General features: G+C 33.2%; 1 protein-coding gene across 7 annotated transcripts in view; it reads right to left on the reverse strand.

The window, feature by feature from the left end:
* The window catches only part of SS18 (SS18 subunit of BAF chromatin remodeling complex), a 98,986-nt gene that overhangs the window by 43,562 nt on the left and 37,578 nt on the right, over positions 1-17,846 (reverse strand). For 6 of the 7 annotated variants that reach the window (XM_056823830.1, XM_007487585.2, XM_007487583.3 and 3 more), the window contains 2 exons: positions 12,711-12,864; positions 10,826-11,047 (listed from right to left, as the gene is read on the reverse strand). In XM_056823830.1, coding sequence (XP_056679808.1) covers positions 10,826-11,047; positions 12,711-12,864 — 376 coding nt within the window. Of the gene's footprint in view, positions 1-10,825; positions 11,048-12,710; positions 12,865-14,880; positions 14,997-17,846 lie in introns of all 7 variants that reach the window. The other variant, XM_056823833.1, reaches the window with a different exon arrangement.

The following is a 17,846-nucleotide window of genomic DNA, read 5'->3' on the forward strand; positions in this document are numbered from 1 at the left end:
TCCTCAAGATACTAAGAGAGTTAAATGAGAAAAATATGGGTCCTGTGGATAGACTGGTTCTATTCTGAGGAATCTAAAGTGGAAAAAGGAATACACCAACACAAAGGGGAATGGAAGAGGGTGATCTTGTTACTGGGATATATGAGAAAAGTATACAAACATAGAGGGAAAAAAAGTGAAAAGGGGCATCAGATGAACCTCATTCTTACCTGAAACAGTCACAGAGTTCTTGAATACAAACACACCCAACATATCAGTGCAGAAATACATCAAACTGACCATGGAAACAACTGGAGCTGGGAGTGGAGGGTAGGGTTAGGAGGCAGAATAAAATTGGGAAGGGAAGAGTCAAAAGTAGAACAAACTTCTTGATTCTGAAGGAGATTTAAAAGAGAAGGGGAAGAAAGGAACTAGAATCTTAGATTGCTTTTTTTAGGTAACAGGAGATAGTGATGGAAACTGTAGCAAATAAATGTAATATTATAACCATAATGAATAATGAAAGATACATGTCAGAGAATCCTAGACAGTATAAACTGACAGCTCAGTGAGTAGAACAATTTATACAAAACCATATTGAAAAGACAAACAACTTTGAAAGTCTTAACTTCAATCAAAGTAATGACTGACCAACCATGTCTCCAGAGGATGAATGATAATGCAAGTTACCTGCCTCCTTACAGACAGGTGATATACATGCATACATGCATGCATACACACACACACACACACACACACACACACACGTGTCTTTTTTTGGCATTATGGCAGCTAGGTAACAATAGTGGATAAAGCACTCATTTTGGAATCAGGAAAACCTGAGCTCAAATCTAGTCTTAGACACTATATGGTGCTGGGCAAGTCACTTAACCCTGCTTTGCCTCAGTTTCCATATCTGTAAAATGAGCTGGAGAAGGAAATAGCAACCATTCCAGTATCTTTACCAAGAAAGCTCCAAATGAAGTCAGAGTTGGACACAACCAAAACGAGGGAACAATATTTCTTTTTTACAACCACTATATGGTTTCAATTTGCTTGACTATAACTTTTTTTTTTAAACTAGGTTTTTTCTCCTTTTCTCTCTATTAATAGGGAGGAAGAAGAAGGGAAGAAAGAGGTTAGCAATACTCATGCCAGTAAAATTGTTTTAACTTTTAAAATGTAAGAGAAGAGATATTCAAAAAGACCAAGTAGGAGCATTTACCTTTCAAAACATGTAGAATTTATTATATTACAAACATTTTTAAAGTGAAATGGAACTTAATATAGAACAATCCCCATTTTGTATTTTAAAAAAAGATGCAATTCTATTTCCAACATTTATATAAAGCCTCTCCTGATGTCTTCAGCTGCTAGTATCCTCCCTTCCCAATTGATCTGAATTTAGAAATCAGAAACACTTGTATATGCACATCTTGTCTCTCTCCCTCCAAAAAAAAAGAATGCAAGTTCCTTAAATATTGGAATTGTTTAATTTTTTTGTCTTTAGATGAATTATTTTTATCTTGGTATCAGTTGATACCAAGCTTTTCCCTAAAACAAAGGCTCTTATTTCTAACAATGAAATTTGTCTGATGATAACCATAATGGTTTTGAGTTACCAAATGCTACAGTATACTAGTACAGGTTCAAAAAAATCTGAAATTGAGGATTACCCAAATGACAACAGAAAGGCAGAGTGGTATGAGACAACCATCGATTTTATCACAAACAATAAATTACACTAAGAGATTTTAGCAGAGAAGGACTTCAGCAAATTGAGTGGGTCCCTGGTATTAAACTCATAAGAGGATGTGGTCAAAAGTTGTACAGGTATAGAGTAGTAATACTATGTATCACCAGAGGAATATTCCTATTGAACACACACTCATAATGTAAATAAGTATGGTGTGTATAAAATATTTACAACTGAAATTTCAAAATTCTGTGTTAATTATTAAGGACAACTTAGAAATAATAATATAAAAAGTTATAATTTAAGGAATTCAGTAATGTGGTTAAATTCTTTTAAAAATAATTCTTACTAATGCCTTTTGTTTTATGTGACAAACATTTCCAGGTTCAGTCTCCTTCCTAACTCCCTCTATCAACTCCTACTTTGTAACAAAGGAAAATTAATAAGCAGAAACAAGAAGCAACCTCATTGCATCTAGAGGTATATTTAATACCCTGATTTCCAAAGTCTCATGTCTCTATTAAGACAAGAAAGGTATTTTTCATTATGTTCTCTAAAACCAATATTACAACTCAAAATGAACTCCCTATTAATGTTCTTTAGTAGAGTAACTGTGTCAATTGTACTCCTGATTCTGAAAGTTAATTTCTCTCTGCATCAATAAATACAGATTCTCCCTTGTTTCTCTAAATTCTTCATTTCCTAAAACAGGCATATCTGGGTCAATGAGTATAAAAGGTTTGATCACTTTTCTTGAAGAGTTCCAAATTATTTTCCAGAATGGAAAATTTTGCCAAAATTCCTTTATTCCTTATTATTAAGAATGGCCTTCTTGGAGGGGCTAGGAGACGGATACAATGGAAAAAACAAATGACGTAAAAATATATATCAATAAAAATCTAGTTTTGGAAAAAATGAAAAGGTGTGCTAAAGTTCTGGTAAGACTTGACACAAATTTAACATTGTTGTGAAAGCTAAAAAGGCATAGAATTAGATGAATTTCTAAAAAAGGGAAGAAGAGAAGAGAGGAAGACAAAGAGAAGAGAAGGGGAGCGAGGGGTAAGAGGAGTAAAAGCTTAGTGATCAGAGGATAGAATCTTAAAGAATGGCCAAACTGAGGGAAAAAAAAGAAAAATTAAGGGAAAAAAAGAAATGAAGTTAGGGGGCAGCTGGGTGGCTCAGTGTTCAAATCTGGCCTCAGACACTTTCCAGCTGTGTGACCCTGGGCAAGTCACTTCACCCCCATTACCTACCCTTACCACTCTTCTGCCTTGAAGCCACTACACAGTATTGACTCCAAGATGGAAAGTATGGATTTTAAAAAAAAGAAAGAAAAAGAAATGAGGTTGGAAATAAAAGGAAAGAGAACTAAGAAGTATCAAAGAAATTAAGTGAGAAAGATTTTCAAGGAAGTTTTAATCAATCTTTATCAAGAGGAAGAAAGAGCTATTACATTATTTGTTACACTATCTAGCAAAGCCATTTCATGAAAAAAGTAGGTAATTAAATGGATGAGTAAGAATATGAAAAACACCAAGCTCAGACCACTAACTACACGTCTGTGCAGGAAAGGAAGAAAACAAAATAGTAAACAAGTAAAGATTTTTTTAAAGAAAAGATAAACTAGTATACATCTGAAGAAAAATGGAAGATGGGAAAAGGAAATATTAAAAGATCCAGAAGAAGAGTTGGAGTCAAAGAAATAAAAGAGACTTATGTCTACTGGTCTTAATCTCAGTAAATCATGAGGTGAATTTAAGGTTAGGAAAGAGGGATACATGAGGTAGGGAGATCAGAGGAGAGAAAATACCAACTAGACACAGCATTGTAATAGTAATAATCAGTCAGAAATGAAGTAATCGTAAATATTTCTAGTCCACTATCCAACTGCCCAGGAGCTCTAGAGTTGACTAGAAGCACTCAATTACATATGTAACTGACAGTGGTGAGAAGGGGAAGAGGTAAAAGAATTTCCATACAGAAAAGATTAGTTAGAATGGCATAAAATACAAATGATAACTGGTATATATCAGGCAAGAAACTTTTAAATTTGAGGGCCTAAATTCAAATTCTGACTCTGCTACTTTTGTCACTTGAGTGAGCTTGGGAAAGCTATCCTCAGTTTTCCTCATCTGTAAAATAAGGACATTAAGTTATATTATCTTAAAGACGTTTTTAGCCCCTAAATCTTAAGATCTTATGTATTCCTTTAATATAGCATTCTATTAGGTTTATTTCAGTTTGACAAAATGCATCTGTAATAACTAACAACTTTAATACATTTTAAAACAAATATTATAAGGTCTTTCAAAAATAAACTTCTCCATCTTTTACAAAGACTATCCAAACATTTCTCTGATACACTGAATGTCCTATCTTTGGGGGGAAATGTAACCAGGAAACTTTCAAAACATACTTTGAAACTTTGTTGATTTTTTCTTTTTTTTTTTTTCCAATTTGTGTAGGAAACTAAAAGCAAGTAGGTTTTTTACTGAAAAAACAACAATAACAACAAACAAAAGCAAATCATCAACATCTACCTGAAATAAAAATTACAAATTCTTCTCAGTTCTACTATTCCTCAGACCTACATACTACCATCTGGTATAATTCTTACCATCATCTCCAGAGAATCTCCTTCCTCTCATTTCATTTTTCAGTCTCATCAAAATTAAGGTGTCTTCCAATCAATACACTTTACTGTACATCATAATGACTTTCAGACATAAATACATCCACCTTTTATGAGGACTCTCCAACTAGCAAAATATTCAATAAAAAGGTGTGAGGTTTTTTAAAGTCTCTGTCTTTCTAGTTAGTCCTCTAGTATCACTTTTCCTTTCCTAGTAACCTTACCCATGTTACCAAATACATCAATTCTGTTTTGAATCCAGACCCTGCCTGGTAGTGATCTAAATGCTAATCAATGTTCAAAAGTCTAATCACAAATGAAAATAACTCCATATTAGAATGCAACAAAATTACCGATGTTAGCTAATTTCTATGTTTAAAAAGCAACACCATGCTAGGGGATCAAAATTATCTAAAACTCCTTATCCCCTTAAATAGAGATTTATGTTGCTAGAATTCTAATCTGTACCATCATTAACAAAATCTCCTAAAATTCAAAAAGCTTCCAATGTAACAACAAAAATTCAAGACAAAATGACATGTTGTAGCAATACCACTGAAAGCTCAACCAATATCAGCTAATGATAAAACAAATGTAAATCTAGAAATACAAACTGTAGTAGTTAGTGAACTGATAAAGGGACCCATTAAAGATTAATTTCCCACGATGATTTTTCTTAAATAATTTTCATCTCTAAATACTAAAAATTTTCCCACAATTTCTTTAGTTGAATTTTATTTTATCACACATGCAGCATTTTAATGTTCATAAATTACTGTCCTCACAATAATCCTGTGAAGTAGGTTGTGTAAGCATAATTAGGCTCAGAGGAATTAAATAACTAGCCCATGATCACACAAGTCAGTGAAATGTTGAGAGTACATCAATGGACCCAGATCTCCCACCACTCAGTTTAATCCTCTTTTCACTATATCATGCTTCTGCTCCTCCAAAATGTCTTTTTCATTCTTTAGCTACTTACATGACCTTGGGCAAGTTACTTAACCTTTTTTGAGTCTGTTTCTTCTTGAGTAAAATGAGAATATTACACTAGATGAGGACTCTTCACCTTGTTTGTGCCATGGGCCAGTAGGGCAGCCTGGGCCAAGGGACCCCTTACTCAGTATCATGTTTGTAAAATCAGGAAAAAAAATACATAAGATGACAAAGGAAAGTAATGACTTTGAAACAAAGATGTTAATTCTTTTCCCACCTAAATCCACAGATCAACCTAAGGTTAAAAATTCACCTAGGTCAACTTTTAAGTTTTTTTATACTCTCTGTAGTTGAATATTATGAATTTGTCATTGTTTAAAATAGGATGGAGAAGTCTTTTCCTTCAATTAGTAAGCTGATGCCCTTTCAATAAATTAACTTAAAAACTCCCTAAGAGAAAATCCCAGGGCCAGATGGATTCACAAGTGAATTCTATTAAACATTTAAAGATCAATTAATCCCAATACTCTACAAACTATTTGACAAAATAGGCAAAGAAGGAGTCTTACCAAAATATTTTTATGATACAAATATGGTACTGATTCCCAAGCTAGTAAGACCAAAAACAAAGGAAAACTATAGACCAACATCCTTAATGAACATAGATGCAAAAATATTAGCTAAAAGGCTATAAGTTGTCACAAGGATTATTCACTCTGACCAGGTGGGATTTATACCAGGAATGCAAGGATGGTTTAATATTAGGAAAACCACCTGCATAACTGAACATATCAACAACCAAATGAATAGAAATCCCATGATTATCTCAATAGATGTATAAAAAACCTTTGACAAAATACAACACCCATTCCTATTGAAAATACTAGAAAGTATAGGAAAAGGACCATTCCTCAAAATAATAAACAGTATTTATTTAAAACCATCAGTAAGTATCATCTGCAATGGGGATAAGCAAGGAGTGAAGCAGGGATGCTCATTATCACCTCTACTATTTAATTTTGTACTAGAAATGCGAGCAGTAGCAATTAGAGAAGAAAAAGAAGTTGAAAGGATCAAGTAAGCAATGAGAAAACTAAACTATCACTCTTTGCAGATGACATACCTAAATGATATATCTAGAAAATCCAAGAAAATCAACTAAAAACAGTAGAAACAATCAATAACTTTAGCAAAGTTGCAGGGTACAAAATAAACACATATAAATCATCAGCATTCCTATGTGTTCCCAACAAAACCCAGCAGCAAGAGTTAGAAAGGGAAACTGCATTTAAAATTACTCTAGACAAAATAACTGGGAATCTACTTGCCAAGACAAATTCAGAAATTATATGAACATAACTACAAAACACTTCACACAAAAAAAACTAGATCTAAACAACTGCAAAAGCATCAATTACTCATGGGTAGAATGAGCTAATATAATAAAAATGACAATTCTACCTAAATAAATTTACTTATTCAGTGTTATATATATCAAAATACTTTTTTGTAGAATTAGGAAAAATTATTACGAAGTTGATCTGGAAGAACAAAAGATCAAGAATATCAAGGGAAATAATGAAAAAAATCTCAAACTATACTATAAAGCAGTGATCATCAAAACTATATGGTCTTGGCTTAAAGATAGAAGGGTGGATCAATGGAATAGACTTGGGGTAAATGACAGTAGCAAGAGAGAGTTTGATAAATCCAAGGATCCCAGCTTTTGGGACAAGATCCCACTATTTGACAAAAGCTGCTGGGAAATTGGAAAACAGTATTTCTCCCATAATTAGGTTTACAGAAATATCTTACACCCTATACCAAGATTAACTCAGAGTGGGTAAATGACTTAAATATAAAGAGAGAAATCATAAACGAATCAGGTGAACATAGAATAGTATATCTGTCAGATCTATGGGAAAGCAAAGAATTTAAGACCAAGCAGGAAACAGAACACTACAAAATGTAAAATGAATAATTTTGATTACATTAAATTAAAAAGTTTCTGTGCAAACAAAACCAATGCAACCAAATTAGAAGCAAAATTAGAAGGGAAGCAACAAATGGGGGGGGGGGGGAATTTATAACAAAAACCTCTGACAAAGGTCTAATTTCTCAATTTTATAAGGAGCTACGTCAATTGTACAAAAAAAAATCAAGTCATTCCCCAACTGACAAATGGTCAAAGGACATGAATAGACAGTTTTCAGATAAAAAAAAAAATCAAAACTATCAAGAAGCCCATGAAAAAGTATTCTAAATCTCTCATAATTAGAAAAATGCAAACCAAAACAACACTGAGGTACCACCTCATACCTAGCAGATTGGCCAATATGAGAGTACAGTAAATATAGGAAAATAAAAATGTTGATGGCAAAATCAAAACACTAATGCATTCCTGGTAGAGTTGTGAATTAATCCAGACATTCTGGAAGGCAATTTGGAATTATACACAAAGGACTTTAAAAGAATGCATACACTTTGAACCAGCAATACCACATCTGGGTTTGTACCTCAGAGATAAAAAGGAAAAATACTTGTACAAAAATATTAATAGCTGCACTCCTTATGGTGGCAAAAAATTGGAAAATGAAAGGGTGTCCCTCAATTAGGGAATAGCTGAACAAATTGTGACATATTATGATGGAATACTATTGTGCTGTAAGGATTGATGATCTGGAGGCTTTCCATATGACCTGGGAGAACCTCAATAAACTGATGCAGCGTGAAATGAGCAGAACCAGAAGAACACTGTACACAGAGAATAAAACATTATTGAAAAATCCAATGTAATGGACCTTGCTATTAGTAGCAATGCAATAAGCCAGTGCACTCCTGAAGGACTTACATAAAAGAATGCTATCCACATTGAGAGAAAAAACTATGGAAGTAGAAATGCAAAAGCAAAACATATGACATCACATCACATATGGGTATGTGACTTGGGGTTTAGGCTTTTAAAAAATCGCTCTATAGCAAAAATGAATAATATGGAAATAGGTATGAAAAAATATTAATTTAAATATGCTAGTCCTTTATTATTTTCCTCCTTTCCACTGATACAATGAGAAGCACTTGAGATCATAGAACTATCAGGAAGTTTCTGCATTGTTTTTGATTTATATAAAATAGAAACACTAGTTTCTGGTTCTGCTCTCAGTTCTACCATAATTACACTATAAATACAGACAAAACACATGACCTATATGAGCTCTAGTTTCCTCATTTGTAAAACGTATGGGTTAGAAATTATGTTCTCTAAGGATCTTTCTAAGTCCTAGATTTTAAAAATGAGGAGAAATTTAAAATATTAGGAATTATTGTTAGGTAGTAGTAATTTAGGATTCTCTCTGCCTTTCCTTCAAGACAGGGGAAATCTATTTACCAATGGATTCAACTATAATTTCTTGCTCCTTTATTTTAACTCTAGTTTTTTTTTTAACAGTTAAATTTTAATATGGTTAAAACTTAGCTTTATTTCAGTATAGGAAATCTCTTTACTACCTTGTTTGGAAATGGATAAATTAAAGAGTCCCATGACTTCAAGCTGGACTGTACCTTAAAGAACATCTTATCCAACTCTATTATTTGAAAATAAGGAAACTGAAGCATCAAAGTTAAGTGAATTTCCCAGGCTAATCCACTTTCAAGCAGCAAAGCCAAAATTTGAAGAGGTCTTCTAACATGAAAACCAGTATATAAAATCCCAAGTAGATAACTTTCATCAATAGTATACAATTTGTTCTTCCCAGTGGTACTGCTGTAGTACCACTGATTCAAATTATCACTTTCATTTAAGGCATTTTTGTGACTACAGAAAGTAAATCTATCTGTATTCTATAACTGAATTATTTAAGTTATTTTTTAGCTATTTAGTTTATTTGAAATATCTACAATATGGGTATAAACATAACTAATAAATGACTACTGAACATATAGAAAAGAGGAACAGTTGTCTTGCCACAGAATTCAAAAATATACAGTACTTGCCATATTTTAACCAAAACTTCCTCAATTTTATGCTACCTTCATTTCAAAAACCTTTTACCATCTTAAGCATACCTACATGCTACCTTTTTTCTTCACAGTATATTTTCTAACAAGGAATTTCTGAAGTTGAGAGTATAAAGTAGTAAATGACTTAAATGCTATAGCTGAAGGAAAAAAATATATAAGCATGATATATGACAGTGAATAGAGCAATCACCGTAATGCCTCAACTTCTTTCTTCAAAAAGTATTGACTACATGCACATTGCTACATGCATTATTTTCTGTTTATAAAGTCTTATGATGAGTCATATCAAACCATGCTACAACAACCACTTGTGTGCACACACCCTACCTTTTCTTAACTATAGGTTTTCTAAGAAGTGTGCCATCATTACTGTAGTTGTTGTCAGAATCATTATCAATTTTCTTGTTCTCACTGCGGGTAATCAAACTGTGTGTAGAAACATCTGAGCTGGCTCAACTCCCTTCTGATCTAGCACTGACTGGATCTTGATGTTGCTTTGAACCTTTAAATGACCTAATAAGAAAAAGAAAACATTCCATCATGGGCACTAGATAAATTTGGAAAAAATGTGGAATAAGTGCCAGTTTTGTAAAGCTAAATTCTGAGCGAGATTCTCTTTTTAGCATTTTTCATTTTAAAATTTTTATCATTCACATTAATAGTTTAATAAGACTGTATTATTTACTTGTAATTTTAAATAAGCTTTAAAATTTTCTAGTGTTGTTTTAGCAATTATTTTTTAAATAAAAATTTGAAAACATTAAATGTAAAAATTTTATTTGTATATTATGCTTCTTATATTCCATTCTTTTCCTTAATGAAGGCATCTTTAGAATGGCAATATGCCAAATAGACAATTAGCAGGACAGAGCGCCACTTGCTGGTTTACAGATATTATTCACATGAATACTTAAAAAAAAGAAATTGGGTACCTTCATTCCCTGAAGTTGACAGTTAATTTTAATGGTATCACACTACCTCATCTAAAAAGATCCAAGAGAATGACATACTCTAAATTACATATTCTAAATAAAATACATATTATTTTATTCCTATGACATAGAAAGATAACCTCAGAAGTCAGTCAGATGAATCATAAATACCAATCAATGATTTTTTTAAAGCTTATAATAAAGGCCTTTTTTAAATGGCTCCAATTGCCAAAATTAATGAAAAACAAAAACTTTAAGAAAATTATCATCTCAATTGCCTCTCTGTAATTATATTTGAAGTAAATAAAATGTTTATGTAATTATGTAATGTTATGTTTTTTTAGAATAATTAATTCGAAAGAGAGGGTCCTAGGTGAACTGTCAATTAACATTACTTACAAGCAAAAAGTAAATGGTATAAAAAAAGTACAATTTCAAAGGATAAAAGAATTCTACAAGTTGATCTCAAATTCGATTCTATGTTTTTGTGATTAACAGCAACTTTTGCCACTTATTTCGATCTTATATTCATTTATGTATAAGATGGAAGGAAAAAAATGAAATTTAAGTTTTAAAAAGATTAAGCAGTAACTCTTTTTGACCTAAACAAAATAAACAAAATTTGTTTACCTTGGTTTGGTTGCATGTTCATATTTGGTCTAGGGCCATAGTTTCCCATAGGCTGTCCTTGACTCATGGTCATCTGATTCTGTACTGGCATACTCTGTGAGGATGGCACTGAATGGTTATAACCTCCCATAGAACCATGATTACTTGAAGGCATGTTCATGGAACTGTTTGTCATATTAAGTTGATTAGGTCCAGGTCCCTGCATAGGCATATGGTTTGGCCCTTTGAAGAAAAATAAACAGCTCCAGTAAATAAAGTCCCTCCAAAAAGATTTTCAGAAGTTTTCATTATACAATACTATGAAATATAAATATAATCTTAAAACATAAGCTCAGATTGGGAATTTGGAATGTGACAAAGTTTACTAAAAAATTTTACCTTTAATAGGTAGAACTTAAAAAGTCAAAAGTAGGGTTAATTCAACTCTTATCTAAGCTGATGATAAGCTAGTTTCAGAGTTCCTTGTCCCCCCCCCCCTTTTATGTCATCTGAGTACTATTCAGTGTAAATTGGCAACTTCTAGACAGACTCTAACTTTCTAAACTATTCCAAATAGGCTAACAAAATATTCTATCACAGACCATGTCAATAGTATCTTTGACATATTGAGAAAAGGAAAAATGATTTTCTTTCCAAAACCTACACCCAAATGTCTAGTTTCAGATGCATTTGTAGTAATTCCCATCTAAAAACAAGTATAGAAAATGGCTCTACAAAATGAAAAAAGCACTAGACCAAGAGTGAGGCAAACTAAGTCCTCATCCCAACTATATTGTTGTGCCACCTTGAACCAATCACCTCCCCCCACTACTTAAATCTTGGTCTCTCCATCAATCACATGCAGAAGGCAGACAAAATGATTTGTGAGGGCCGTTTGGGTCTGGGTCAGTGAGTGGGCAGGTAAACTAGAACTTAGCTGCCAAAGCAGTAGGCCTCTGTAGTGCCACATGCCAGCTTACCAGGCTGTCCTGATTCTAAGTGTCATTTTTAATCGAAACTTAGCTTAGGTTGGTTAAAGGAATATTGGGTAGAACATAATGTGATCCCTCCTTCTGCTTTCACCTTCTCTTCCACTATTGGGACCCATTGACCTAATTAGCCACAGAAGCAACTGACACTCAAAAACTAAAAGGTTGAAGATCATTAATTGAAAAAATACCTCTAAGTAATTTAATAGTAAATAAATGGCATCCAATAGACTGAGAATTAAAGATAATTTCCAAAGATGCTACACTAGTTACAAGGGAATAAGGACACTAGGAAGTAATAGTTCATTATACAAAACTTTTTCTTATCTTATTTTTCAATGTTATTTGATGTTATACTCTTCAAGTACTCTTTTTTAATAAATCTCATTCTTTAATAAGTATCACCACTGATGAGCATAATCTTTCAATGAAAATTTAAACTCAAATATTGCTAATAGCATCAATAAAGAACATGCAGTTAGTGACAAATTAAAACTTTTAATTCTTTTTCCTGTTTCTTCTATCACTGTACTAATTTTTATATAAACTTAAAGTAAGCCATCATAAAATGCATACTTTTATAAGATCTATTTATGAACAGATGAACCATGGGGCCAATAGTTTTTTTCCAAAAAGCTTCTAAAGCCAGTTATATTGCATGGTTTCAGACAGACTAAATTTAGCCAGTTCTGTTCATCAGAGGAATGCTGTGTGTCAGCTACATCAAAGCCCAAGGGCAGCCTGATAAACACTGAATACAGGTCACGTAGCTCTGTAGCTAACAAACTCTAAGAGAGCCTGTACTCCAGGGCATTCAAAGCAGTTTTGTCATCAACAATCTAGTATCCCTTGAGCCCCCATGTCGTTTCAGTTGCTAAGCAACTCTGGTGTTAATGTCTTAGAAGAGAAAAACTTACCAGGCATCTGGCCGTTCATCTGGTTCTGCATGTGTGGTGCAGGAGGACCCCCACCTACCATTCCATCTGAAGACATGTTGTGAGAGCGTGGAGGTGGGGGAGGGCCACTCTGATTCATCCCTCCTGGACCCATAGGCATATTCTGTGTGGGTGGCTGAAAGAAGACAGTTTAGGGAAACAAGAGAAGCGGTTAGTCTAATATATTATATGTACATATGGCCTAACAGTTGTCTATATTGTTAAGTGAGGTATGAAGAAAAGGATAAATGAATTTCATATTTTTCCTAATACATTTAACACATCACAATATTAATTTCAGTGACATTTAATATTTCCATCAACCTTACATAATGGATAAATTAACATGCACACAGCATGAGAGCATCTTATAACCAAAAATAAGACTATATTTAAGGTTTATTTAGCTTGTTAAAATTTAAAGTAATGATGAAAATGACCAAAAATTTATAAGTTCCCTAGCAAGAAACTTCCCCTCATCTAAAAAACCTCCAGCTACCTGTTATTTCTTGGATATAAAATTGGGTAAATAAAACAAATTTAAGGGTTGGTTCTCATTCCTGTCACTCATATCAATACATTACATCTATAACTAATAATGGACTTCTATCTGAAAAAAATGAGAAAAATAAAATATGGAGTCTTAAAATTAAAAAGTTGATGCTTTTTACATTACAAAGAATATGTGGTATATAGTAAAGGGGAAGGATTTTTTTCTCTTTAAGCACCAAGGACCTAGCTTAACCCAACACTTTTTGTTGAATACCTCATGGACTAGAAACACATTACTGATAGCCTCCAAGGGTCCAGAGACAGCTGCCTCGAAAGGATGCCTTTGGCAAATTTCCTAATGAAATTGTGAGGAAAATAACTGACTAACCTTGAGAGTTCTAAAAGGGACATAAAGAAAAAGAACAAACACACGAGGTGATCTGCAACACCTGGCTTCAATCTTGGGAGATATTTCAGAATAGAAATCTAATAAGTACTCACTCTCTTTCCAATCTACTCTTTAGACTGACAGAAACATGTAGGGAATCATCATACCACTATATTCACTTCCAGTCCTTAATTACCTCAAGAATCATCTTTGCTTTTATGTATGTACATTTAAAAACACCTTTGTAAAAAGATTAGACACTATCCTGATTCTATCTCTATAAAATTACTACATTGAAATCTTATTGATTATGCCAGACAAAAATGAATCTTGCTCCACAACATGCTCTCAAAATCTTAATAGTCAAAATTTCAACTAAACTTAAAACTCCTCACCCCAAATCTTATCTTCTTTAGCCTTTCATTAAAAAAAAAAACACTAAAACCATCAGAATAAGCACTAAGTACTAGTATATTCCCTACTTCTAATCATTTATTTATTTCCTTCTCTCTACAACTGATGAACTCTTTGATTCCAAAATACCATACCCTGAATTTCGGACCCTAACCTCTGCTGCCTTTTGAAAGCTCTTGCTCCCACCTCCCCCTTCAAAAGTCTAACTTAACAGTTGCTTGTTTTCTTCCTTTTTTTCTTTTTCCAAATTTCTAAAATCCCATCCTGTTTCTGCTGCTTCCAAATCCTAACCTGTAGTTCCTTTGTGAATATTCTCCCACTGTGGCTATTTAGGCTACTTACTCATCTCAAGACTTCCTTTCTAAGAGAATCCCAATTACTATCAAAGTTTTATTTGCCAACATTGTCATGAACTTCCCAAATTTCTCCATCAAATTCACTTTTCTTCCATCATCAACTTCAAGAACCATAACATACTTTGATGTCCTGTTACTACATAAAAACATAAAATGCAAAAGCAGAATTCTTCGTTGTTCTCTTATCCACCAACTTAACTGGAAGTAATACTTTTTCTCTCTATCCCTTAAGCATGGCTCTTAGGGTTATTTTGAATTCCCTGCTAGCTGTTGCCCCTCATGTTGTATCTTAAGAGATTCTTCTTTCATATTATGGCTCTAAATCTACATTTTAATACCTGAGCTCTGCAACTCACAGAAGGCTATTTATGCAGAGTAGGATGGTTTATGAAGAAAAAGTAAGAACAATGAACTAAATCAGAAAAGCATGGTACAGTTGACAAAGTACTGGATTTGGAAGTTAGAGGACCTCAAGTTGAATCCCAGTTCTGCTACTTACTACCTGTGTGACCTTCGGCAATTCATTTCCCTTCTCTGGGCCTCAGTTTCCTCATCTGTAAAATGATGGGGTTGGACTCAATGACCTCTAAGGTCCTTTCCAGCTCTAAATCTATGATCCTATGAGAATAAGACAGGAAGACGGAAAAGGAGTGAGATTCTAAAATTATAGCTAAAGGGGATTTCTCTGTTCCTGAGAAAAATGGTAAAAAGTTTAACTTTCATCCTCTTGTGCTGATGACAATATTTTAATTTCCCTAACATAACATGCATTGTATTCATTAGGCTCTCCAGTATTACCAACTTAAAAGTCCTTATAATTGCTAACAATGTATGGGAAGGTACAGCAAATCTTACCAAACCAAAACATTCTTATTAACAGTACAACTGAGGGCTGAATAAAGATACTGTTGATTTCATATCATAACCACAAAGCCAAAAAGGAATTCAAAATAGCAAATAAATTTTGCATAGTTTATGATTTTTTTTCAAATTAATATTTTGGATGAAAACACATGCAAATTTAACTAGAGGCAAATCACCTAATATACATTCACAAAGAAAAGATTATTTTATAAAGTTACTAATTATAACTACTTTGGACCATAAGATAATTCTGCTTTATTTGCTCATTTAGAATAGCCTAAAATTTAAATAACTAGGCATAAAACTAAATCTTGACCTTCTAGAGCATCTGAGAATATTTTATAAATCACTTTTTTGCAAAGCATTATTCTCAAAGTAAAATCATCTTGAACTTCTGTGATTCATTTGTATTATTATCAATAATACAAATCTCCACAAGGAGGCACCAAAATAACACATTAAAGAATTTTAGTGTAACAAAGGAAATACAGGCATTCTTCAAAATATGAAACAAAATGTATATAACTTCTTCCAAAAAGCATAATTCATTATAATAACCATTATTTTTCACTGATTTATACTAAAAATTGCAGGCTCATTTTCATAAAATAAAAGGGTTCTTGCACGGGGTTCACTACCAGAACCCAGAAAAATCACAAATCATGAAACATTTCTTGTGGCATGTTAGCTGCAAGGTATTGAATTAAATAAAAAGCACCACTTCTGTCACTGCTTTTAGAACCTGATTTGGGTACTACACTTAAGGACAAGAACAAAAGCATAACCAATTTTTTTAATTCTTTAAGTATAGGCTTAACAAGTTATCTAAAACTTGTTCTTCATAAATTCTGTAACAGTGAAAATCTGGAAATTATTTTGTCATAATGGTATGTGTCACATAATGAAAAATCATAGAATATTGAGCAAAAGGCTAGGGATTCAAATCCTTACTCTATTTATTTACTAGTTGTGTTACCTTTGGAAAACCTTTTCACATCATTCTAGGTACTACTTTCCTCAAGAGAATTGGAATAGATGATCTCTAATGTCCCTGCCAAGTCTAAATCCTATGAGTCTATATATCAAGAAATTCTATTCTGAAAATCTTCTCACCATCACCCAATACTGCCCCACCCAATGCTGCCCCAGTCTAAGAGAGAGCAGAAAAACTTATGGTTTTAGTTTTAATTTCCCTAGCTAATGCAAAGTGTTTCAGATACCAAAACCACACTGGAAAAAGGGTCAGGGCTAGGAAATCAGTAATTGACCTTCAAAACCCTTTCTCTAGTGAGTTTAACTATAATCATTTAATCCTCCAAGTGTTTTACATGAATTTTGTTCACAGTTTTAACAGTTGCTAGTGTGAAAGGGAACTGAAATTAGAGTAAGGAAAGCTTGAGTTCAAATCTCACTTAGCTGTGTGACTTTGGGCAAATGTCTCAAACTACAATTTATTCATCTATAAAAGGAAGTAATAGTGCCTATACTTCTTAGGGTTATTGGACTATAGTGAGCTAACCAAAGTCCAGTACCTTATAAAACAAAAAGCTACATGAAGGCTATGTAGCTATTATAAGCTACAGAAAACAAACTTTGCCCTAGTAAAATCCCATTCTATAACTGAACTAACATGCTTTCAAAACTCCTAACTAGATAAACAAGTTCTTTAGGGGAAAAACTACTTTAAAAAAGTTTCCTAGAGAGAAATAAAAATAATGAGAAAGTTCACAGAAAGCATTTCTTAGATTTCAAAAATACACAGGACATTTAAACTGAATCACACAAACATCAAAATCACTTCATGTAAATTTTACTTGAGCTATATTTATAGGTATCTTATATTTCCAGATAGATTTTACCTGAGGTCTTGCTGTCTTTATCATTATGATTTTCATCATTTTAAAAAGCACTGGAGGTACACATTTGTGACCAGCTGTACTAGATAGAATATTGACATTGGGTAAGGGTACAGAGCCTGAGGACTCAGTTTGGATTTGATTCTTTGCTTTTCTTTCATTTAGCCCAAAGTGTAACAAATAGAGTACTATTCTGATGAGCAATCTAAGATACCAAGAATAATTTGGCCTCAGTTGGGATGATTTGAGTAGACTGCCCCATTCTGAGGGACCCACACTGTAGGTTTAAGAATAAAATGCAGTTCAAGAGCAGTGAACAGTAGGCAATCAGATAATTAGCATCTTACAAGGCAGGGATAACACTGTTCAATCAGCAGGGAATGACAACAGTTTGACATTTAAATTAACCCAAAGAACACAAGTCTTTTTCTCCTCTTCATTTTGGTCTCCCAGAACTGTGATATTCCCCCTTTTGTGGGCTGCACCAAAATTTATTCTAAATTTATTCATCTATAATGATGAACTCTTCCCAATTTCTCACAGTCCAAAATAGTTTTTGCTGCCTCAAAACTAAAGAAAAATTATGAAACCATGCTAACTGGATCTACTACAAATTTGTTACATAAACTCAACTGGGCTTTCACAGAGGGATGGCAATTATTTTACATTTTCCTAATTGATTCACTATCCCCTTCTCCACAGTGGCTTTTCCAAACTTTTCAGCTCTCCTCAAACTTCCTACAGCTTC

This window comes from Monodelphis domestica, chromosome 3 (assembly GCF_027887165.1).
Source record: "Monodelphis domestica isolate mMonDom1 chromosome 3, mMonDom1.pri, whole genome shotgun sequence".
In the NCBI taxonomy this organism is placed as follows: Eukaryota; Metazoa; Chordata; class Mammalia; order Didelphimorphia; family Didelphidae; genus Monodelphis; species Monodelphis domestica.